Source organism: Lathyrus oleraceus, chromosome 1 (genome assembly GCF_024323335.1).
Source record: "Lathyrus oleraceus cultivar Zhongwan6 chromosome 1, CAAS_Psat_ZW6_1.0, whole genome shotgun sequence".
NCBI classification, from domain to species: Eukaryota; Viridiplantae; Streptophyta; class Magnoliopsida; order Fabales; family Fabaceae; genus Lathyrus; species Lathyrus oleraceus.
The window spans coordinates 298494158-298520388 of NC_066579.1; the positions used below are offsets into that span (position 1 = coordinate 298494158).

Consider the following 26231-nt stretch of genomic DNA (forward strand, 5'->3'; position numbering starts at 1 on the left):
TTAACATAGCTGTTTTGCTTGGCGGAAAATATCGGGCAAGAAAAACTTTCTTCAACTCGTTCCATGTGGTGACTGAGTTGGAAGGGAGAGATTGTAGCCATCTTCTAGCGCTATCTCTTAATGAGAAAGGAAAAAGACGAAGTCGAATTGCCTCTGAAGTGACACCATTAGCTTTAACAGTATCAGCATATTGAACAAATACGGATAAATGAAGGTTTGGATCTTCGGTAAGATTTCCAGAGAATTGGTTCTGTTGCACAGCCTGCAACAGTGAAGGTTTAAGTTCAAAGTTGTTTGCTTCTATTGCGGGAGGAGCAATACTTGAATGCGGTTCATCTTGCGATGGAGCGGCGTAATCTCTAAGAGCACGAGCTGGTTCTGCCATCTCGGTTAAAGAAGGAAAAATGTTTTTGATATCAGGAAGGTTTATAGGAGGGAGATTGTTTTCAGCACGATATTCCCGAATTCGTCGTAAGACTCGGAGATATAGTTCGATATCGTTGATTCGTAAATAGAGCGGTTCGCCTTGAGAGCGAGTGCGTGGCATACAAATCAACGAAAGAAAGAATAGAAGGAAAAAGAAACCTTAGTCTCTACAGCGTAACGGAAGAGTTACGATATCGATTGAATAAAAGTCCCCGGCAACGGCGCCAAAAACTTGATCGCTCGACTGTGTGAGTCGAGAATGGGATACAAACTGCAAGTGCACAGTTCTATCGCGTAGTTTTAAAAGATATCGATCCCACAGGGACTTATGAATCGATGTACCGTTATCTAAAGTTACTACGTAAATCTAAGGTGAAAATGTTTGATTGTCTGGGGAAAAACTAAAAACTAAACTAATATCTAGATTAAATATCAATAAAACGGATATCGGTATGTAGTTCGTCAAAACTAGGGAATCAATTCCTTGTCGGTCTCTCGGTTTTAAAATAAATCGTTTCGATTAACTTTATTGGTTAAAGGTTTTATCTCAAACTCTCGCTCTGTTGAAGAAACCATGATCTTAGATTAATGTAGCTGTCACTTATAATTAAGTCAAAAATCATATTTTGAAAACAATAAAGTTGCAGAAACTCTTTTTAAGAAAATACTGACCGTTTTAAACACCCTTATCTCAAACTTTCGCTCTGTTGACTTAGGTTATACAATTAAATCTAAATGCTTAACTCTCGTCCTCACATTCAATCTTTAAAAATACTTTTTGAAAAAGGTCAGAATTTAATTAATTCTAAAACTTGCTCTCGCCCTGAGATAGACTTAATGACTAACTTACACTGTCCAGTTAAAACCTCAAACTCTCGCTCTGTTGGTTTCAACTTCTTTATGTCTTTTACTTTTGTAAAAAATCTTGTTATTAAACCTGTAAGTTAAGACCATAAAAAGATTGATTCTAATTTTAAGTTTGAATAGACCGACTTAGTCTTGACCCCTCTTTCTGCTTACTTTACATACCGATACCTGGGCAAATTAGCCAGACATGCTAAATAAATAAGAATCTATATCATGCATAAACAGACTCATTCCAGGCATGCAATGTAAATAAACAATAGAATAAAACATTAAAAATTAAATAACGATTAAAGAACCTGAATGCGTAATACAATGGTCTTGAACACTCCACCACAAGCCGGTAGGATTTGTTCTTGGATTCTTCAATTAAACAGTAAAATAAAACAAGGAAATAAAACTGGAATATAACGTAAGGTTAAATCCGATATAAAGTTGCACAGTAGTTTCCGGTGTAGAAACTACTACGCGAAAAATATCTAAAAGCTAAGAACGGGGGAAAAATAAATTGCAAGGAAAAAGAAAATAAAGCTTGCAAAATAAAATAAATAAAGTGGACGATGCTGGAAAGGAAGAAAATAGGCAAAGGCGTGAAAAGTAAATTTGGCAGAGCTTCCGCAAAACTGAGCGTGCAAAAACTTGTATCTGGAAGTTCCCAATTAGCTGCTATTTATAAGCTGCTGGTGTAACCACTTTTCAAGGGTTTCCGCGTGCATGGTAGTAGGCTTCCGAGGGTTAAGCGTGCGTGGAAGTGGGCTTCAACGTGGTCAGTTGAGTTCCTTGCGCCAAAAATATAGAGGACTGGTGTGACGTTCGTCACACCATGTGTGACGTCCGTCACAAGGCTACTTCGCGTGACGCTCGTCACGCGTCCTGTGACGTCCGTCACAGGCACAGCATTGGTGACTTGTGCGCTTTGGGCTGGGCTTTGGCCTTTGGTTCCTTTTCTCTCCTTTTTGTTGCTTTTTACACCTCCTTTTCTTCCCTTTTTCACTTTTGCTTCAAAATGGGTACCTGATGTAAATAGAAAAGAAATACTGCATAATATCTGATGAAATGGGATAAATTAGCGTAAATGATAAAATAATTTAATTGAATTAAGTCTTAAAAAGCGATATAATTTCGTGTTATCAAATTCTCAGGCCGTTGCCTAAGAAGTTTGACACGAAGGTCACAACTATTGAGGAAGCCCAAGACATTTGCCAATGGTTTCAATTTACATGTTGAGGGTAGTAACATGTTCTAAATGATCGCTTTTCCATCAAATTTTCTCAAGAAGCCGACTTGAATTTATTTGGAACACGAACGTCCCATATTTTAGTAGAGAGGGATTGGGCGCCCAACTCCTTTGTGTTTTATTGTGCATCATCCTCTCGTTCTTGTTGTTGGATGTTAAAGACAATATTTTGAAGGGTTCCACTTTGACGATGCATCTTATCCATGATTGCTTAAATCCTTGATAGAACATCATCATCACTATAGCTATATGTGTGTCTTGTACCAACCATTATGAAGTGGTGGTTAGGTAAAACAAAAACTCTTTGTAGAAATAAGGCCTAACTCATGTTAGTTTTATTGGGTACCACGGTGGGTGCCAACTATACTTAAAAAGTATAATATTTGTGACATCACCTGTGTAGGACAAACAAAGCTTCAATATGTGTAAATGTGTCAAATAATTCCTTCTTGCTTTGATCATTGACATGCCTACTTATATTTGTTTTGTCCTACATTGTCCACGAAGCTCTTGTTACATAATTATTACTTTTCAATATCATGTTCCTCCCTTGTGTAGGAGTTGATTGCATGACATACATTTATGGATTTTTACTATTATGGTTATTTATATCAGATACGACGGTTACATCTTCATGGACATGGCTATCGTGTTTGTTCATCATGGATTCAACATCATAATACTGATAAACCATTACATGACTTACATTTGAGTCAACTCCCTGTCTCTAGAGTTTAGTCAAATTCATAATTTATGAGCACACTCTTTCATCATATCATGGTGAACTACTTAATATAACTCTAGGTCGGATTCACCTCGTCTATGTCAACTTAAGCACTCTTAGAGGGTTTAACATTCTCAAGAGAGGATGTCGACTCTTATTGATTCAAGATGTGTTTGGGCCACTACAGATATATGAGTACACCCGTTCATTCAAATCATGACTTGATTTGCCTTTTCTGGATGAGATTGAACCCTAAAACAAAGGATACCATTATTTCATGCATCTATAACCTATATTTTAGCCTCGATCCGACTTAGTTCGGAGCTCTATAGAGGTTGGGTTAGGCAAAAAAAGCTCAAAAAGAATGGATCTTGTACATTCACTACATCGAGCCGAAACTCAGAAATGCTCTAAGTGTGAATACAATAATTTGGATGAAGTCGATGACAAGGTGAGTTAAGATGAATATTGATGGTTCGAGAGTTGACTAGAACTCAATCGATGGAGATATTAAAAGAGATAAAATCGACAGATACATGCATGTGCAGATTTGTAACACATTTTTTAAATATCTTAGTTTTTAAGTTTGAATTGCTATCAACAATTTTTGGTATAGAATAATTAAACATTAGACATTGACATAATGTTTGGATAGAAAGTGATTATAATAGTGTCATTCAGGCAATAACAAGTGAGAAATTAATTCATTTCGATCTACAAAATAAATGGTTCAATTGTAGATCTTCTTTAACGAATTTAGCATTTTCGCACATTTTCGGAGTTTATTATATACATTTATTTTCTCTATTTATATATTTTTTCTTTTGGTTTTGTTTGTTCAGTAAAGTTTAATCCCTTAATGTATATTTTTTTTTATCTAGTAATATTTTTTCAATATAAATCGAGTATTTTCTGCGCGCAATTGTTAAGGATGATAATTGGACCCATCCTTAATGGACATCTGTAAAAATTACCCATAATGGATAAAGTAAAAGCCTGCAAAATGGGTACGAGCATGGACACAAACAATTACCCACAAAAATAAGTGCATATGAGCGCAGGTACATGTATCTTACTACCCACCTCACCCCGTACCCGCATAATATATATTTATATATTTTTACTTTTATTGTTATGTATACATTATAATTTATCAATTTTATTAAATGCATCACTATTAAATTTGTACACATTTTAATATAAATATTTGTTTATTTCTTAACTCAATAATATCATCTTTGATTTTTTTTTAATGTTGTTAAAATTTTAAAACGACATGATAAAATATAAAATATAAAAATTATTTTTTATTAGAAATGCGATTAAACGAGTATAAGCACTTAAGTATTCATAGGGTATAGTACGAGTACAAATACAAACATTAATGCCCACACAGGTGTGGACTTGAGTACAAAGATTTTTTAAACCGTGGGTGTGTGAACGAGTCCTATAATACTCTGTCCAAACTTGACTCATTGTCATCCATAACAACTACAAAGATTAATCTTTCAAACTGTGTAGGAACGACAAAACTCTTGTTCGAGAATATATCCATTAATATTGTCATATTTATCTAAAAATAGTTATCTAAAATATATTTTTACAAATTGAACTATCTCTAATAATTTTATTTTATTTTTAGAATTTTGAATGGTCTAAAATTAAAAAGTAATTTTTATTAAGTTTTTAAATAGTTTCTCAAAACAACCATGATAAAAAAAAGCTTGGAGAAGAGGTTTTTTGTTTTGGCTTTTTCCTTCTTTTCTAGCAATTTATTTTAAAATTAAACATTAATATCAAAAAATGTGTGCAGCCCACGGAACAAACTAGTACAAAACACAAACCCTAATTTCGATCTCTCTCACCAACACCGCAGTATCTTCTCGGTCGCCGCCGTATTCTCCACCGTCCCCACCTTAACGCCGCATCAGGTATTCTTTTCTTCACCATTACAGAGCCAATGCTCTCTTTAGGTGGAAATTAGAAACCAATACCCCCAAATTAGTTTGTTAATTTTGTGTGAATTTTAGCTTCCGAATTTAATGGAATTCTAGCTTCCGAATTCATGTTACTTGTTTTTCCCCTTAGCATTTTCTGTTGTTATTGGATTCTGTTGCTGAAGTTAAACTACTCAGAAAAAATACGTTTTTTTAATCCCAAAATAATCTAATTCGAAAATTCATAAAATAAACAGCTTTATTTATAAAAAAAAGATTTTTGAAATTGATTCTTTACTGCTGAAGTCATTGTAGGAGATGTTTGTTTGGAGTGTTCTCATTATCAGCATTGGTGTTGCTTGTGGGTTTGTTGAGTTGGATGTTTCAATATGGAAGTTGCTATGAGACTTCATAGGGAAATTGTTTTTAAGTTTGGAAACATTTGATATTTATGAATGTTTGAATTTCTAGTGGAGACAATATCCGTGCTTTTAAGTTTTCATTCGGATTTGTTGTAAATCAGTTATTTTTTTTGGTCAAGTAGTGTAGTGGCTCAAATTTCATCCTTTAACAAAGTGAATAATGTGATGTCGTCAGTGTTGTCGATGGTGGATGGCGATTTATGGCGGAGAGCCAAAATCCTGCCACGCCGGCTGCTTTGTGGTGCCGTTATAACGGATTATGGTGGAAAAACCCGCAATATCGTCTGATATTTAACATGTGGCGAGCCCAAAAACCGCCATAGCAGCCATGGTGCCACTATTTGATAACACTGGATATCGCAGGTTCAAACTCCTACCTCTCCAGTCTAACGTCCTTTCCTTGCATAGCTACCAACTGAGTTTACTTAAGGGGATGTTGTAAATCAGTTCTATTTACTTGATATGTTATCTGTTTAGTACATAAATATATATATGACTGTCCATGGGTTATGCACAGTTGTCTGCTTATGCATAAGTAGGGGTTTGCATAACTAGGATTGCTATTGGTTGTGGAGTTTGAGTTAAGATGTTTCAATGTGGAAGTTGCTAAAAGCCTTAATGGGGACATTGTTTTCAAGATTCTAGTGGAGAAATATTTCATTCTTTTAAATTTTAATTGGAATTTGTTTCTATTTATACTTTATATTGTTATATGTTAGTATGTAAATACATAGGATTGTCTATGAAAGAGTTTTCATGGAGTTCACATTTCACACTTTCTCTTTTTAAATGTTTTGTTTTAACAATCATATTTCAATTTCTTGATGTTTTGAATAAGGCGAGTCCTGTTTCCCACGCTTTGAGTATGTGGTTTACAGCTCAAAAGTGATTATATATTATTAGTGTGTATTGTTAATATTATTTGAATTTATTTGCATTTGAAATATGGTTCTTTATTTTCTATTTTCTCTGATTAGAATTCTAATACTGTAGATCTTCCATTTGAGTACTCGAGTTCAAGATTTCCATCAGTCATGGCAACTAGTAAGTGAGAGATACATTTACATACACAGGACATACATGAACATATTTCTATATTACTATATGGTCTTCTCTGGTGTAAATGAGTGTATACTGAATGATTATGTGTATTCTGCAGGACTTCAGTTTGAGAATAATTGTGATATTGGAGCTTTCTCTAAACTTACAAATGCATATTGTATGGTTGCCATTGGAGGTTCGGAAGGCTTCTACAGGTTTTTCATTCTTTTCAGACTAATGAAAATAATTTCCTAGGTTAATTTAAGTTATACAAGTCACTAGAATATGTTTTCAAATGGTTTGAAATTGTTATAGCAGTTCTCTAAATGAGTAAAGTAATATGGTGCTTGATACAGTGTATTTGAATCTGAGCTATCTGGTGTTATACCTGTGGTGAAGACATCTGTTGCTGGCACCCGCATTGTTGGTCGTCTTTGTGCTGGTAAAGGTTTTCTTGCCCTCATTTACTATTGGTTTCTCCAGGAGTATACTCATTCCTCACGGCTCCATAGTTTGTCCTATTTCTTTATGTCTGTTACTCCCCTGTCTCATATTAATCTTCTTTCAAGGTTATGCACACTTAAGAAAATCATTGAATATGCTAATTTCTATGATAAAATTAGTTTCATCTGCTTAATCAGGTGATTGAAGTACAATAAGGGTATGCTAATGTAAAAAAGTGATAAATGATTAGTTGGTAATTTGAAATGACAAATTATTTGGCTGTGTTGATTTTAATCAACATAGAAAGAGATTGACATGCCTTTCCATTGACTTGTAGGAAACAAGAATGGGCTTCTCTTGCCCCATACCACCACAGACCAAGGTAATTTTAATTTTTGTTACATGTTTGTTTATTATTTTTTGCAGTGTACAAGGCTATTTTTATATGATGTACTATAGCCTATTCAAAACGCCTTTGTAAGTCCCGTTTTCCTCAAGATAATACAACAAACCGTTACTCAGCATTTGACCAATGATGCTGATTGCTGTTGTCAGCACAGATGAGTCGATAAACTTACCCTTTTTCTTTGAAAGTAACAGACACTAATGCTTCTGTGCAATTATATATAATTATGGAAACTACTGGTTTAATTACCATCACCAAGTTACAGACTCCCTTATCAGTTAGCTGAAGCGTTTAAGTTATTGAGATCCGTATGTATACAAATGATATAATTTTATAACATGTCTTCATTTGCACCAGTTCTTTATGAGTTTGGTTCGATTTCTAGAAAGTAACCAGTTTTGTTTTACCTTTGTTACTTTCTGGTATATTATGCTATATGAGTTTGAAGTTATGATATTGATTCTACTTTCATGGTTATTGCTGCAGAACTTCAACATTTGAGAAACAGTCTACCTGATCAAGTTGTTGTTCAGAGGATAGAAGAAAAACTATCTGCTCTAGGGAATTGTATTGCATGTAATGACCACGTGGCCCTCACTCACACCGATCTTGACAGGGTATTGTCTTGTTGTGGATTACAGATTTTCTTTCCCTCTCTATGAATCTTGGCTTACTTTTGTACTCATTGTGAAATTATTTGTTCAGGAAACCGAGGAGATAATTGCAGATGTTCTTGGAGTAGAAGTTTTCAGGCAAACCATTGCTGGTAACATTCTTGTTGGTAGTTTCTGCGCCCTCTCAAATAGAGGTGGTTTGGTGAGTAAAATATGCAGTTTTCCTCGAAATTCATATATTGTCAGTCTATAGCGTCTTTTGATCATCGGCACATAAACTTGATACAGGTCCACCCTCACACATCCATAGAAGACTTGGATGAACTTTCTACACTACTACAAGTTCCTTTGGTTGCTGGAACTGTGAACCGAGGTAGTGAAGTGATAGGTGCTGGAATGATAGTTAACGACTGGACAGCATTTTGTGGTTCAGACACTACAGCAACAGAGCTTTCTGTAATCGAGAGTGTTTTCAAGCTGAGGGACTCGCAACCTAGTGTCATTGTCGATGAGATGAGGAAATCCCTCATTGACAGCTATGTTTGAAAATTGGTAATACTAGTGACTTTTGGTAAGGTGTTTTAAATTTTGGTTATAGTTTTGTCTAATGCTGTTCCAAAAAGGATTGTTTGTGGGATCGGTTGTTGATTGTCGGGCCTGTAAAACAAAGGTATATTGGGTTTAGTATGGATTAATAGAAAATGATGCTTAAACTCTTGTTCTGTTCAATTGTTTGATTTTGGTTTAGCTTGTTTGTTTTGCTTCGAACATTGCTCTTGACAGTTGTTTGAGTTTCGAACAACCTGCACATCATCGTCTTACGAGAAAAATCATACAAGCTGTTACTTATAAAGAATATTTTTGACCCATCGTTTGGATTTATGGTTATTGGTAATTTTAAATATTATCAATCGCATAAATTTCACCGTTTTTTTGTCTCTTCTTTCTCTCCAATCTTTTTCCCCTAATGGTTTTGATTCCTCACTTTCCATCTCAGTTCCATGCTTCATAAAAACAATAACCTCAATCCACACTGATCAACTTGTTAATAGAAAAGGATGAAATGGAATATTGCTGAAGCTCTTATTATTTGTTATTTCAAATAGTTACAAATCACCATATTTATGAGATGTTCACTTTTGAAAACTGAAACACACAAGCTAAACAACTTCTAACTAACTCAGTTAAGCTTACTACAAAAGATGATTCATAGTTAGCCATAGTTTTCTCTAACATTACAAGATAGTTTGCAAGAAGTGATCTTGAACTTGGACTTGAGCTCTGTAACGTATTTAATAAAGGATTCTAGCCAAAACATTTTAGAATCTTAATAAGAAGATTGTTGATATTTACATATTTGTTGCATTCCTGATGCATGACTATTAGGTCTGTCTATTCGGATACATTCTACTAAATAAATAAAAGATATAACATGACACTTTACGGATATATATATATCCGAAAAAACCATTTTTTATAAAAAAAATGATATATTATAAAAAAATGTGTTCTTCAATGTTAAGTATAATAGGTGTGGACAACTCATTTGCGTTCAAATTTATGGAAATGGACACGTTTAGAGACGCATCTCTGACTTTTATAAATGGACATGTTTAGAGACGCATCTCTGAGTTTTATAAATGTTTTTGGAAATGGACACGTTTAGAGACGCATCTCTGAGTTTTATAAATGTTTTTGGATTTTCACCAAGAGTTTTTGAGAAAATATAAATGTGAGAAAATAAATTGCCTATTTTTAAGTACTATATAACAAGATTTGGTCCAAAAAAATGCATGAGCCAGAAGTTTATTTGCAATCATATGGACCACTAACCTAGTTAAAACCAGTGTATTCTCGGGGAGAAGTTATGAGCTAAGATAGAAAAGGACACGAGTAAGCCATGAGAAAAAGCTTCACTAAAATACCTTGATATTATTCATACAACACACCAATAGGAGTCAATAGGAGGGACATGAATTGATAAAATTTATTCACACTGAAAGTTATGTCTAACCTAATCAATGTAACAAATTAAAGTGTACCCACTATCGGTATATACAATTAAGATCATAGAAACTCTTTGAGCCATGCTTGTTTTTAGCTTGTAAGTACCCAACATAGGTGTAGAAACTCCATTGGAATTACTCATTCTTTCTCTAGAAAGAAGGTATTTTACATCCGTAGATTGAGTGAGAAGTATTGAGCAATTAGTCCGAAGCAAAAGTGTCACTCAATTTGTTGACGAGATTGTGAACAAGACTAGAAAAAAAGTTAGTTATGAGCATGTCATCTGCATATAGTATAGCATATAAGTATATACCTTGTTAAGAGTATTTAAATAGTGAATGGTACATTTTGAGTGAGAATCCAAAGTAAAATAAGACTTAAGTTAGATTTTCATACCGTGTTCTTAGAGTTTGCTTAACCCCTAAATATATCTATTCATTTTGCACAGAGTTTTGTCTTGATTAATGAAACTTAGGGGTTGAACCATATAAACTTCTTCTAGAGGAAAACTTTACCCCGTACCCCTACAATTGTACCCACACCCCTACATTTATTTATTTTTTTACCAAAATACCCTCATATAAATAGGGTATATTTTTCATTTCTAATTTTTTTTACCATTTTCGTCTGAAGAGTTCCGGAAACCAAATTTTTCATTTTTTGGCATTGTAAACCGGAACACTCAGAGTAAGTCTTCCGGTTCACGTAGTGTATACCGGAACACATGTCTAAAGAGTTCCGGTTTGTTGCCTTTTGGGGGCACTGAACCGGAAGTCTTTTAGAAAGTCTTCCGGTTTGGTTTGTTGTATACCGGAAGTCTTTCTTAAAGACTTCCGGTTTGGATGATCTAAACCGGAACTCTTTTAAAAAGTGTTCCGGTAGTCATCCTTTTTTTTAATTCACCAGAACTCTTTTTTGAAGTGTTCCGGTATGTTTTTTTTTTATAATTTTTAATAATTTTTTTTTTTTTGCAGTGGTTCGAAGACGAGGTGCAGATGGTAGGATTTCAGTCCGCACGTTAGATCGGAGCGCATCTTCATCTGCAGCTGAGCCGGTTGGATATCCAGGAGGGCCGTACGATACGTCTCTTTTGGTGAAGTACGAGCATCATGTTGTTTGACATTTATGGTTCAGTGAGGTAAGTAAACGGGATGTATTTGAAAATGAATAATAATTGAATATTTTATATTGTGTTTTCTAATATGTGTTTTAATTGTTTTTAGGAAAGAGGTCCAAAGAAAGAGTTGAAGGTTGCTGGACATGGACTGAAGCTGACATCTAGGGTTCCATTGGTTCTTCCACCACAAATGGAGAGTTGGGTATCTAGATCTGGTTTATCTTCACTTCAGAGAACCAGTCTGAACAAGATAAACACAAATCTTGTCTCTGCATTTGTGGAAAGATGGCATCTGGAGACATCTTCATTTCACATGCCGTTTGGTGAAATGAGCATTACTTTGGATGATGTCTCATGTCTGCTTCACTTGCCCATCAGGGGTATCTTCTGGAGTCCTCAGGATGTGATGGAAGAGGTAGCTGTTGAACTTGCTGTTGACTACTTAGGAGTGTCACAGGGTGAGGCACAGTCACATGTTCGTAGCTGCAGGGGTTCGTATTACAAGTTGGAGTGGTTATACGATTTATTCGTACAGCATAGAGTTGCTTCCAGCTGGGCATATGCGACCAGAGCATATCTGTTGATGTTGGTGGGTTCCACCATTTTTGCTGATAAGACCTTTACACTTGTAGAGGCACGATACCTCCTCTTGTTTACGGACTTTGATAGATGTCCAGGATATAGTTGGGGAGCAGCTGCACTAGTTACCCTATACAGATATCTTGGAGATGCGTCCATGTACAGTTGCAAACAGCTCAGTGGATATCCTACTCTCCTACATGTATATAATTTAATTTTATTTATTAAGTGTTGGATTCATTTTATAAAATATGTTAACTTAATTTATTTTATTTATTATGTTTGTATTTTGTAACAGTGCTGGATTCACGAATACTTTCCAACTGTTGGAAAAAGAGGGGAGAAATGGAAATCAGCTGATAACTGTGGTCTTCCCCGAGCGATGAGATGGTCGTATAGGCAAGGAGTCCTAAAGGTTGATGATTTACAACCTATTTTGGACGAGCTGACACTTGCCGACGTCATATGGCGTCCATTTGAGGATCATAGAGCATGGCGTCTATTTGATGAGATATGTCTCTACAAGGGCTGTTTGAAGTGGGATGAAACAGTTGTTCCATACTTGCCTGACAGATGTTTACGTCAGTTCGGGTATAGGCAGTATGTTCCATCCCCACCTCTTGATTGTATCATGGCGACGAATATTGATGTTGATTGGATTAGTTACCATCAGAGTGTTATCGCTGTGATCGGTCCATCTACCCTGGCCACCACTCCATCTGATGTAGAAGATGGTTATCTGGAATGGTATTATTGTGTTTCGCATCCACGGTTGGTCCCTCCCCATCGTGACGATCCAAGAGAGGTACCAGTTCCTGTATATGACGCCGGACCATCTGATCCTGATTGGACTCGTGTATCTACATTGATTCATCGCTATCTGAGACAGGTTAATGTCGAAGAGGAAGATCCACAGTTTGCTGATTTATTTGAAGCTTTGCATATTTCTCGTTCACATTGATTTATGTATTAAGTTTTAGAACTGAATATAATAGACATAATATAAAATTCATGTTTTGATTACATATTTATGTTTTGAGTACATATTCATGCTAATACAGGTGTAAGTAATTGCCAATGTTGCATACGTCCTGCAAATCCTAACATCCAAGTAGTTGCTGTATGAGAACGAAATTTCCTCCAATCTAATGTGACCAGTGGCAATGGAAACCCCTATTTCATGTTAACCTGATAAAGTAAAATAATTAAAATATTAAGTCATATAAAATATTAACTGAAATAATTAAAATATTACGGCATATAACATAACTTGTCATACAAAATACGTACATGAACCCAATGATTGTGGTTAACAAAACCAATGCAATAAATAGAGACATTTGGTGAATGTGAACTTGTCATCGGAAAGAAAGTCATGCACGGATTGCCTAAACAGACAAGTACAACATTATAGCGATTCGCTATCAAGTAACCCATATCTGGTAGACTCAACCATTTTTCAGGTGGCTGTGAACCAAAGGATTCTATCATCAAAGATTCTCTCACTTCTGACAACCGATTAGAAAATAACTTGTCATACAAAGTTGACCTATCCTTGTCTATTATTTCCAACCCCAACTCTCTGCGAACCATTGACCAACCATCCTCACCATATCCATGCAATGATGCAATGACTCTAAATCCATAATTACCATCTGATTCAACATTAACTACATCTTTAATGTATGACCTAATATGATTAGGAAATTGAAGAATGAATTGTGGTTGCTTCTTTGATAATTTTAACTTCTTCGAAGTCTGTGATGGTTGAGATTGCCTTTGTGAAGATTGAGATGCCTTATCAACATACTCATGATACGAAGGGTCCCTATAAATGTAACACCCTTCTAAAATACCCCAATTATTTAATAAAAACAACAAATATATATCAGAGTAATTATGCACCAAGGGTGTCACACAACTACTTCACACCATAATAACTGTCATGCTCTTTCATTAACTCAAAACATAAAAACATTTGCACAATACGCAGCGGATAGAGATCAAATCGATCATTCAAAACATGCAACATACTACATGTAAACTGGTTCAACAATCATCAACAACAATATTAAAATGTTCCCTCCCGATGTTACATCTATCAGAGTATGACCCACTTAGGAGACTACACTAGACTCCAAGCATTAGCTTCCACTCAACTCATTTGTTCGTTACCTGAAAAATAGTTGTAAGGGTGAGTTCCTCAATCGATGTAATAAGCATTATAAATCATCATGTAATGCTAAGAAATTTAACACGTTACATCACCCAAATCAGATTTACACATTCAGTGACGGCACATCAACTCCAATATCATACTCAATAACAACATAAAATGCAACTCAAATGAGACTCGACTCGTCATGCATGTGGTACCAATCGGAGTAAAACTCCCAACTTAAAATCATTGCCATTTTATTGGGCATCAAGGCATAAGCCTTCAACTTTCAACTTAAGATTTTGCCAATCCAGGCCAACGTGGTGTGAGCAAAGCTCCGACTTAATGCATATGAATGTACATGGCATACACGACTTTAAACTGTCGACAACATAATAAGAATAGCAATACAACAATGTTTTCAACGAAATCAACTTATAATCAACTTATAATCAACTTTGGCTCACCAAGCCTACAACTCAGTATTTTCAACAACTTTAACACAACTTATCAACATATTTGTATCAACACTTCATAACATAAACTCAACAAAGTTACTCATAAAAATTAACGATAATAGGCCAATAACCAATTATGTTCACAACATTAAAATATCAATTTTTCCAATTTCCAACAGTGTTAACCGGTTAACGCCCTGGGTTAACCGGTTAACGCAGGACAAAACACACTTTCTGGCAAAACGCAACAGTGTTAACCGGTTAACGCCCTGGGTTAACCGGTTAACGCAGGCAAAACAGCACATTTCCACAAAATATAACAGTGTTAACCGGTTAACGCCCTGGGTTAACCGGTTAATGCAGACAAAACAGCAGTTCCTGCGCTAACACAAGGCAGAATGCAGAGTTCTCCGCATTTTCCGCCGTTGGAGGACTTCCGGACCTCCGATTCAATTTCCGTAAAAAGCTATACGTTCGGGGGAACACGACTCACACAATTACGGACTCAATTACAGCTTTAATACAACTCATTCATCACAATATTTCAGCATTCAACATCCCAATTAGGGTCACTTCAACGGTTTATCACTACCCATGACATGTTAATCTATAATACCCATTAAACGACGATAAACCCCCCTTACCTGAGATAATCCGGCAATCTCTAAGCCTCAAGCTTTTCCGTTCTTCAACCTTTGCTCTCTAGCTCTTCCTCTTTGCCCTTTCTCCACTTTCCACTTTTCAGCCGCTTCTCTGTTTCACGTGAAAACTCTTTACCAAAAAATGAAAACCCTTCTCTCTTATTCCAACTTATATATTTTCCACTAATTATTATTCCAAATAATAATAATAATAATAATAATCCAATAATTCAATTTATTTAATTAAATTAATAAATATATTATTAACTTAATTTAAATAATTCTCTTATTTTATTCGGGGTGTTACAACTCTCCCCCACTAAAAGAGTTTTCGTCCTCGAAAACATACCTCAAGCAAATATCTCTGGATAAGACTCTTTCATCTGACTCTCCAGTTCCCAAGTCACATTGCCACCTGCTGGTCCTCCCCAAGCTACTTTCACTAAGGCAATCTCTTTACCCCGCAACTGCTTCAACTCTCGATCCTCAATCCTCATAGGCGATATTTCAACAGTCAGGTTATCTCTCACCTGTACATCATCTACTTGGATCACATGCGACGGATCATGAATGTACCTCCTCAACTGAGACACATGAAAAACCTCATGCAAATTCGCAAGTGACGGCGGTAAAGCAATACGATAGGCTACCTCTCCTATCCTCTCCAAAATCTGATAAGGACCAATAAATCGAGGTGTCAACTTCTTTGACTTCAAAGCTCGACCAACCCCAGTTATCGGAGTAACACGAAGAAACACGTGATCTCCCTCTCGGAACTCAAGTGACTTCCTCCTCTTATCATGATAACTCTTCTGACGACTCTGAGCAATTCTCATCTTCTCCTGAAGCATCTTAATCTTTTCTGTAGTCTGTTGAACAATCTCCGGTCCAACCACAACACTCTCACCGGACTCATACCAACATAACGGTGTCCGACATCTCCTACCATACAATGCTTCAAACGGCGCCATACCAATGCTCGAATGAAAACTATTTTTGTAGGTAAACTCAATCAAAGGTAAATAACAATCTCAAGCACCTCCCTTTTCCAAAACACAAGCTCTCAGAAGATCCTCTAATGACTGAATCGTCCTCTCAGTCTGACCATCAGTCTGCGGGTGATATGCAGAGCTCAATCTCAGTTTATTTCCCAAAGCCTTCTGCAAACCTTCCCAGAATTTCGATGTAAATCTAGGATCTCTGTCCGAAACAATACTCGACGGAATACCATGCAAACTTACAATCTTCTCAATATACAACTCGACTAATCTCTCTAACGGATAATCCATTCTGATCGGAATGAAATGAGCCGACTTTGTCAATCTGTCAACAATCACCCAAATAGCTTCAAAATTCTTAATTGTCCTCGGTAAACCAGAAACAAAATCCATACTGATACTATCCCACTTCCACTCTGGAATAGCCAACGGTTGCATTAGCCCAGACGGCTTCTGATGCTCAATCTTTGACTTCTGACAAGTCAAACAGGAATAAACAAAACTCGCAATTTCTCTTTTCATTCCCGGCCACCAAAATAACTTTTTCAAATCATGATACATCTTCGTAGCTCCAGGATGAATACTCAGGCCACTACGATGTCCTTCTTCAAGAATACTCTTCTTAAGTTCGATAACATCCGGAATGCACACCCGATTACCAAATTTCAAAACATCATTCTCATCAACTCTGAATTTGCCACCTTGACCTTGATTCACTAGAGTCAACTTATCAACCAAAAGCACATCGGATTTCTGACCCTCTTTGATCTCATCCAGAATACCACTTGTTAACTTCAACATTCCCAATTTAACACTATTGTGAGTACTCTCACACACCAAACTCAAGTCTCTAAACTGCTCAATTAAATCCAATTCCTTAACCATTAGCATAGACATATGTAATGATTTCCGACTCAATGCATCAGCCACTACGTTTGCTTTACCCGGATGGTAATTCAAACCAAAGTCATAATCCTTCAGAAATTCTAACCATCTCCTTTGTCTCATATTCAGCTCTTTCTGATCAAACAAATACTTTAAACTTTCATGGTCACTGAAAACCTCAAATCTTGACCCGTACAAATAGTGTCTCCATAACTTCAGAACAAATACCACAACTGCCAACTCTAAATCGTGCGTCGGATAGTTCCTCTCATGAACCCTCAGCTGTCTTGAAGCATAAGCTATAACCTGTTTATTCTGCATCAACACGCCACCCAAACCCAACAATGAAGCATCACAGTAAACCTCAAATGATTCCGACGGACTCGGTAATATCAGAATAGGAGCAGTAGTTAATCTTCTCTTTAACTCTTGGAAACCTTCTTCACATTTTGAGTCCCAAACAAACGCTTGCCCCTTTCTAGTCAACATCGTCAACGGTAACGCCAACTTAGAAAATCCCTCAATGAACTTCCTATAATAACCAGCCAAGCCAAGGAAACTTCGAATCTCAGCAACAGACTTCGGAGCTTCCCACTTAGATACTGCTTCTATCTTAGAAGGATCAACAGCAACACCACCTCTTGAAATCACGTGACCCAGAAAACTTACCTCTCCTAACCAAAATTCACACTTGGACAATTTAGCAAATAACTTCTTTTCTCGTAGAACTCCCAAAACCACTCTCAAATGTTCAACATGCTCTTCTTCAGATTTCGAATACACCAAAATATCATCAATAAACACCACAACAAACTTGTCTAGGTACGGATGGAAAATCCTATTCATGTACTCCATAAATACTCCAGGCGCATTAGTCACACCAAAAGGCATTACAGAATACTCATAATGTCCATACCTTGTTCTGAAAGCAGTCTTCTGAATATCCTCGGTTTTCACACGGATCTGATGATACCCAGATCTCAAATCTATTTTGCTGAACACACTTGCACCAACCAACTGATCCATCAAATCATCAATCCTCGGCAAAGGATACCGATTCTTGATCGTCACTTTATTCAGTTACCTGTAGTCCACACACAACCTCATAGTACCTTCTTTCTTCTTAACCAATAGCACTGGTGCACCCCACGGTGACACACTCGGACGAATAAATTTCTTATCCAACAGATCTTCCAACTGACTCTTCAATTCAGTTAACTCAACAGCAGACATACGGTACGGAGCCATCGATATCGGCCTAGTACCAGGTACCAAATCAATCGAGAACTCCACTTCGCGCTCTGGCGGTAATTCATTCACCTCTTCCGGAAACACATCAGGAAAATCACACACCACGGCTAGATCGCCAATCACCAGTTTATCTTTAGCCTCCAAAGTCGCTAACAGCATAAACAACTCTGCCCCATCAGCTACTTCCTCATTCACTTGCCTTGCTGATAGAAACAAACTCTTTCCCTCCTCCATCTCAGGAAAGACCACCGTCTTATCAAAACAGTTGATAGAAACTCGGTTAAACACCAACCAGTTCATACCCAAAATAACATCAATCTGCACTAGTGGAAGACACACTAGGTCCATCCCAAAGTCTCTACCAAAAATACTCAAAGGACAATTTAAACAAACCGAAGTAGTAGTCACTGAACCCTTCGCAGGAGTATCAATTACCATACTACCAAACATCTCAGATATCTCTAACTTAAGTTTCACAGCACAATCCAAAGATATAAAGGAATGAGTCGCACCTGTGTCAATAATAGCTACAAGAGGAAAGCCATTAATATAACACGTACCTCGGATAAGTCTGTCCTCACTGGAGGTTTGAGTTCCGGTCAATGCGAACACCTTCCCAGTTTGAGATTTCTTTGGCTTCTGACACTGACTTCCAATATGCCCTTCTTCGCCACAATTAAAACAAATCATTTCCTTGTGCTTGCAATCAGCTATTGCATGACCAGTCTTACCACAGCGAAAACACCTCTTTACTTCAGCAGTGCATACATTACTCTTATGACCAGCCTGACCACATTTGAAGCAAACTATACCAGCAGGAGCACCTCCCCTACTAGTCCTCTGAGCCGGAGCAGTTCCTTGTTTCCCTTTTCCCACTGGAGCATCATACAGCTTGCCACGGTTTTGATGTTGCTTTCCCTTGCGGTCACTGACAATCTTGTAATGAGCATTATTGTCTTCTTCAAATATCCTGCAGCTATCAACCACTTCAGTAAAAATGCGTATCTTCTGATACCCAACAACCTTCTTAATTTCAGAGCGCAGTCCATTTTCAAACTTGATGCACTTTGAAAATTCAGCACCAGCACCAGTGTAATGAGGATAAAATTTGGACAGCTCCACAAATTTCGCAGCATAATCAGTGACAGACATGTTTCCTTGCTTCAGCTCAAGGAACTCAATTTCCTTCTTACCACGGACATCTTCCGGATAATACTTTCTCATGAATTCCCTGCGGAATACATCCCAAGTAATAACTTCACCTGCCACAGTCAACCTCTCGTGAGTCTCTAGCCACCAGTCATCAGCTTCGACTGCTAGCATGTGAGTACCATACCGAACCTTCTGAGCTGGAGTGCAATCCATAACACGGAAGATTCTCTCAATCTCTTTCAACCATCCCAAGGCTGCATCTGGATCATGCTTCCCTTTAAACACCGGCGGATTCTCTCTCTGAAAAGTCGCCAAGCTACGTGATCCAGCATCACCACCAGCATTTGGCAAGTTCTGCACAGCTTGTGCCATTGCTTGCATTGCGGCAGCCATTGCAGCGTCATTCCTTCCAGCCATTTCAACTTACCAATACAACACAACTTAAAAGTTAGATTAGTAACAATACACAATTGTTAGACAGTAACGACACGACAACTGGCCGGACAGACCGACCTGCTCTGATACCACTAATGTAACACCCTTCTAAAATACCCCAATTATTTAATAAAAACAACAAATATATATCAGAGTAATTATGCACCAAGGGTGTCACACAACTACTTCACACCATAATAACTGTCATGCTCTTTCATTAACTCAAAACATAAAAACATTTGCACAATACGCAGCGGATAGAGATCAAATCGATCATTCAAAACATGCAATATACTACATGTAAACTGGTTCAACAATCATCAACAACAATATTAAAATGTTCCCTCCCGATGTTACATCTATCAGAGCATGACCCACTTAGGAGACTACACTAGACTCCAAGCATTAGCTTCCACTCAACTCATTTGTTCGTTACCTGAAAAATAGTTGTAAGGGTGAGTTCCTCAATCGATGTAATAAGCATTATAAATCATCATGTAATGCTAAGTAATTTAACACGTTACATCACCCAAATCAGATTTACACATTCAGTGACGGCACATCAACTCCAATATCATACTCAATAACAACATAAAATGCAACTCAAATGAGACTCGACTCGTCATGCATGTGGTACCAATCGGAGTAAAACTCCCAACTTAAAATCATTGCCATTTTATTGGGCATCAAGGCATAAGCCTTCAACTTTCAACTTAAGATTTTGCCAATCCAGGCCAACGTGGTGTGAGCAAAGCTCCGACTTAATGCATATGAATGTACATGGCATACACGACTTTAAACTGTCGACAACATAATAAGAATAGCAATACAACAATGTTTTCAACGAAATCAACTTATAATCAACTTATAATCAACTTTGGCTCACCAAGCCTACAACTCAGTATTTTCAACAACTTTAACACAACTTATCAACATATTTGTATCAACACTTCATAACATAAACTCAACAAAGTTACTCATAAAAATTAACGATAATAGGCCAATAACCAATTATGTTCACAACATTAAAATATCAATTTTTCCAATTTCCAACAGTGTTAACCGGTTAACGCCCTGGGTTAACCGGTTAACGCAGGACAAAACACACTTTCTGGCAAAACGCAACAGTGTTAACCGGTTAACGCCCTGGGTTAACCGGTTAACGCAGGCAAAACAGCACATTTCCACAAAATATAACAGTGTTAACCGGTTAACGCCCTGGGTTAACCGGTTAATGCAGACAAAACAGCAGTTCCTGCGCTAACACAAGGCAGAATGCAGAGTTCTCCGCATTTTCCGCCGTTGGAGGACTTCCGGACCTCCGATTCAATTTCCGTAAAAAGCTATACGTTCGGGGGAACACGACTCACACAATTACGGACTCAATTACAGCTTTAATACAACTCATTCATCACAATATTTCAGCATTCAACATCCCAATTAGGGTCACTTCAACGGTTTATCACTACCCATGACATGTTAATCTATAATACCCATTAAACGACGATAAACCCCCCTTACCTGAGATAATCCGGCAATCTCTAAGCCTCAAGCTTTTCCGTTCTTCAACCTTTGCTCTCTAGCTCTTCCTCTTTGCCCTTTCTCCACTTTCCACTTTTCAGCCGCTTCTCTGTTTCACGTGAAAACTCTTTACCAAAAAATGAAAACCCTTCTCTCTTATTCCAACTTATATATTTTCCACTAATTATTATTCCAAATAATAATAATAATAATAATAATCCAATAATTCAATTTATTTAATTAAATTAATAAATATATTATTAACTTAATTTTAACTTCTTCGAAGTCTGTGATGGTTGAGATTGCCTTTGTGAAGATTGAGATGCCTTATCAACATACTCATGATACGAAGGGTCCCTATAAACATCATATTCTGCTGGTTTTTTCCCTTTCTTCTTCACTCCTCCTTTGGTTTTTAGTTTCTCAGGTGTGGACACAATGGAGTCATTGTTGGGTATGCTAGTTCACATACCCTACTCTTTAATGCCCTTTTCCCAATAACATCTAATGACCTAAATCGTCTCCACAATTCATCCATTGCAGAAGTCATATCCACCTCTGATCCATCATCTTCACCTACCTCTAACTTAACTTCCATAGTTAGTTTCCTCCAATGAACATGAACAACATCAATGGGTATCGGTATACTACCTAGTGTGTATCTTCCTAACTCACAAGCACAAGGTAACCCATAAGATGTTCTAAGAGTACAACCACATATTTTCCTGTTAGTTCCAACATAATCAACTCTCAATAACTCTTCAGCAATACGTCTCAAAGCAGCTCGAGATACGGAACCACGCAAATAACCATAAAAGGGACTTATGTGCGCGTGCTCAACTTCGTAAAAACTCTTTTGAAAAGAAGCTCTAATGTTTCCCAGTTGTAACCTCAAGTTGTTATTCATGGCTTCCCAACATTTGACCATGTCACCTATACTGTTTCCTAACATCTGCTTTAACTTCCAATGAGCAGATTCAACCCTAAAAATATTGAAAATAACACATAAAAAATACATAGAAATAATATCACATATAAAAATAACACATAAAAAATTATAAGACGTACCGATTAGTCGTTGTGTTACCCAAATGTAGCACTCGATTAATCCATGCTCCAACAAATCTATGCCTATGTGGAGTCAACCATGTGTCTTTCACATAATTAATAAATCCATTATAATCAACACATGCTTGCTCAAGTTGATGCAACCGTTGACCATACTCAACCTCATCACTAGCCCAAACAACTTCCATCCATAATGTGTCTATCGTCTTTTGCAGGTCATTCACCACATGTTGTTTGCATTTGGCACCAACGTTTTTGTTAATGTGAAATCTACATAGCAAATTAATCGACTTGGGAAACATAATTTCAATTGCTTTCATCAAAGCAAGATCTCTATCTGTCAAAATCACTTGTGGACACATGTCTTTCTTCACAAACAACTCTTTTAGTTTCTCCAATACCCAGCAAAAATTCTCTGTCTGCTCAGACTCCATATACGCAAATGCAACAGCAAAAGTCAACTTGGTCAATGTCATGCCAACAATTTCAAACAAAGGTTGTCTATATTTGTTTGTCTTGTAGGTGTTATCCATAACTAACACAATCGGAAAAATATTCAACAACTTAACTGAATCAGGATGTGCCCAAAATATCTCTCTCACCACTTCCGAGTCATCCTTTTTTCTACTCCAATAGACATAGCCTGCATCCTTAATAAGCTTAAACAAATGTTGTATCTCACTCCTAGGACCTCCTATCTCTTTTTGTATCACACTCTTATGCTTGTATACTTGCGTAATCCGAGTGACATTCTCAGGATATCGGTCTTGCAAGGAAAGCAATATGTGTCTAGGTGGTACATGTCTCTTTGTCAAATCAGCGACATGTTGCTTCTCATCTGTGGTCAACCTACCAATAAACGAATGACCTTCTAATCTATCAGGTAAACCATGATTATGTAACCCACATTTTACATCAATCTTCCAACCAGATCCATCTTTCGCTGGAGTCGACCTGATTTTAAATGGGCATCCACATTTCTTGGACGCACTTTGGGTACCACTATCAGTACTCTTGTGTTTCCCACCTTTATCACAACCAAATATTAATTTGTTACTTCTCCCTTTCTTCCCTGTTTCAGTATTTGAACGACTGATAATAACAGTTACTTTATTATCGATTCCAACCTCTTTAATCCATCTGATAACCTCTTCTCGTGTACCAAATCTTTCAGTTTTTATAAACGCATAAGTAGAATCTACACATATTTGGGGGAGATTTTCCATTCCTGCAAAATAAAAAACAGATTAAAAAAAGTAAAAATAAAAAAGCAAACCGAAACACTTCTTGAAAGAGTTCTGGAACACATATTACACAAACCGGAACACTTCTTCAAAGAGTTCCGGTATGTGTAAATTTGTTTACCGGAACTCTTTCAAGTGTTCCGATTTGTAAGTTTTTTCTGATTGAACCGGAACTCTTTTGTGAAGTCTTCCGGTTCATTGCTTTGTGTGTTCCGGAAGTCATTTTTGAAATCTTCCGGTTTGGGAAAAATACATACCAGAAGTCTTTTTGCAGGAGTTCCGGTGCGAGGGGTGTGAAACGTGTAATTTCTGAAATTTTCAACTGAATGGTAAAAATGAAATGGTAAATTGGTTAAAACTAATTAAGGGTAGAATGAGAATTTTTTAAAAATTGTAGGGGTATGAGGCTAACTGTAGGGGTACAAGGTAAAATTTTCCTTCTAGAAGTGTGACATTTAAGAAGGCATTGTTAATGTCTAACCGTTGAGGTTCCTATTTATAGGTGATGGCCAAAGTGAGAATAACACGATTTTGTGGTTGATTTTACCACTAGAAAAAATGTTTCATTGAAATCAAAATCATGTGGCTAAAGATGACCCTTAGCCACCAACCTGGCCTTACATTTGTTTATGCTCCCATTAGAATTCCCCTTGATCCTAAACACCCATTTGCACTCAAATTCCTTTCTATGAGGTGGTAAATTTGTGAGAGCCCACGTCTGATTTATTATTAAGAAATCACATTCTATTTTCATTGATTGTGACTACTCAAGAGGTGACAAAGCTTGTTTGACATTATTTGGGCCAATTTGTACCAAAAAGACTTTTGGTTTTGATTTGTTAATTTTAGGATGAGTTAACATGTCATGATTATTTTTTAACAAAGGAATAATTTGTGGAATCATGTTTTGCAGGTTAGTGATTAAATAAATCTTGAAGATGAATATGATTTTGATGATAGCAATTATATCTGCCTTGAATGGTGACAACTAATATGTTCTGAATGATGAAATCCTAAAGTTAGTATAAAATCATTAAAGATGCAAGCAAACTAAGTAGGGTTGATATGCTTGATCATCTGATGATGACATCTAAATAGAATATAGCTCAAGCCTCATCATCAAGAAAATGTTCACAAGATAAAAGTATCTAACAAGCCTTGAAGTGTGTGAAAGCTCGCTCTAATACGTCTGAGTGAATACTGTAAAAGTTTAAGGGATTTCTCATAAAGTTATACGGCTAATAAAAAGTTATGGGAATTTTTTGTATTGGCCAGTCGATTGGCACTTATATCCAATCGATTGGACCAATGGAAAATATGTCTTAATCTATTAGGATAATGCCTTAATGATTGGTAACGTCTGTATATGTTTTCTTTCCTTTATTTTACTTTATTAGTTGATTAATTTTAGGTCACTCAATCGATTATTGCATGATACCAATCGATTGACTCATTAATTATGGTCACAATTTTTTCCTTTTTTGTGTCAACCTCTAGCCTATAAATAGAGATCCCTTCCCACATATTTGTTCATCCAAAAAACGCGAGCTCTCATATCTCACTACTCACACACTCTCTAGACAATATTTATGAATACCTAGTTTGTTCTAATAATGTTATTCTGCAAAGGTTTGGGTACCAGATCCTATACATAATTTCTTTGAAACTGATTCAACTCTTCTTGCATAGCCACAATCCAACCATCATCAGAAAGTGATTCATCAATAGAAATAGGTCCAGTCATAAAGAGTAGTCCTAACATTGAATGCTCTTCTCTGAAGGCACACCTTGTATTTCTAGGGTTATCTTTGTTTCCAAGAGTTAACTCTTTGGATGAGAAGACTTGTACTTTAAGGTCTTATTGGATTGTGATGCATCTAAGGATCCATCTTGAGTTTTTGAGGTTGGATCAACTTCTGGATCACCAGCTTCTGAAGTTCTGATAGCTTTTATGCATCCAGCTTCTGATGGATTGCTAGATTATGAACCTCTAGCTCCTGATGTGTCTTAAGATGTACAAATTTCTGAATTTTTTTGAACTAGCTCTAGAATTTTAAAGTCAAGCTCTTTTTAATAAAATTTGATGTGCATTGACTCTTCAACCATATTGGTTTCAGAGTTATACACCATGTATGCCTTAGAGCATTCAAAGTATCCAAAAAAGATACCATTCTGAGCTTTGACATCAAATTTCTTCAGATAAACTTTATTTTTTAAGATGTAATGTTTACATCCAAACTGATGAAAATGAGAAATGTTTAGATTTCTTCCCTTGAACAACTCATATGAAGTCCTGTTCAAAATAGGTATAATATAGATTCTATTCTGAACATAATATGATGTGTTCACAACTTTTTCCCACAAGTACTTAGGTAAGTTATTTTCATGGATCATGGTTTTGGCCATTTCTTGTAAAGACCTGTTCTTTTTCTCTATAACTCCATTTTTCTATGGAGTTCTAGGTAAGTTTAGATATTAATCGCTAATTAGCATGACCTAACCTTATGTGCCATAGCCACTTCTCATCACTCACTAATAAAAGACAAAGTACCTTATGATAAATCAATTTATAAAAAATAATTTTATAAACATTGTCTTCCCT

General features: G+C 36.5%; 2 protein-coding genes across 3 annotated transcripts; both read left to right on the top strand.

Moving 5' to 3' along the window:
* The first annotated feature begins 5018 nt into the window (after positions 1-5018).
* On the top strand, positions 5019-8844 carry LOC127131468 (eukaryotic translation initiation factor 6-2). The gene is made up of 8 exons (XM_051060391.1): positions 5019-5182; positions 6604-6654; positions 6770-6866; positions 7008-7093; positions 7433-7477; positions 7988-8118; positions 8207-8317; positions 8404-8844. The coding sequence occupies exons 2-8, from the start codon at positions 6645-6647 to the stop codon at positions 8659-8661; spliced, it is 738 nt and encodes a 245-aa protein (XP_050916348.1). The 5' UTR covers positions 5019-5182; positions 6604-6644; the 3' UTR covers positions 8662-8844.
* Positions 8845-11107: 2263 nt separating this feature from the next.
* LOC127115685 (protein MAIN-LIKE 1) lies at positions 11108-12922 on the top strand. Of its 2 annotated transcripts, XM_051047161.1 has the most exons (3): positions 11108-11260; positions 11346-12020; positions 12117-12922. In XM_051047161.1, the coding sequence occupies exons 2-3, from the start codon at positions 11430-11432 to the stop codon at positions 12777-12779; spliced, it is 1254 nt and encodes a 417-aa protein (XP_050903118.1). In that variant the 5' UTR covers positions 11108-11260; positions 11346-11429; the 3' UTR covers positions 12780-12922. The 2 variants fall into 2 exon arrangements, with proteins under 2 accessions (XP_050903118.1, XP_050903119.1); XM_051047162.1 differs by lacking the exon at positions 11108-11260 and having other exon boundaries at positions 11330-12020.
* The last annotated feature ends 13309 nt before the right edge of the window (positions 12923-26231 follow it).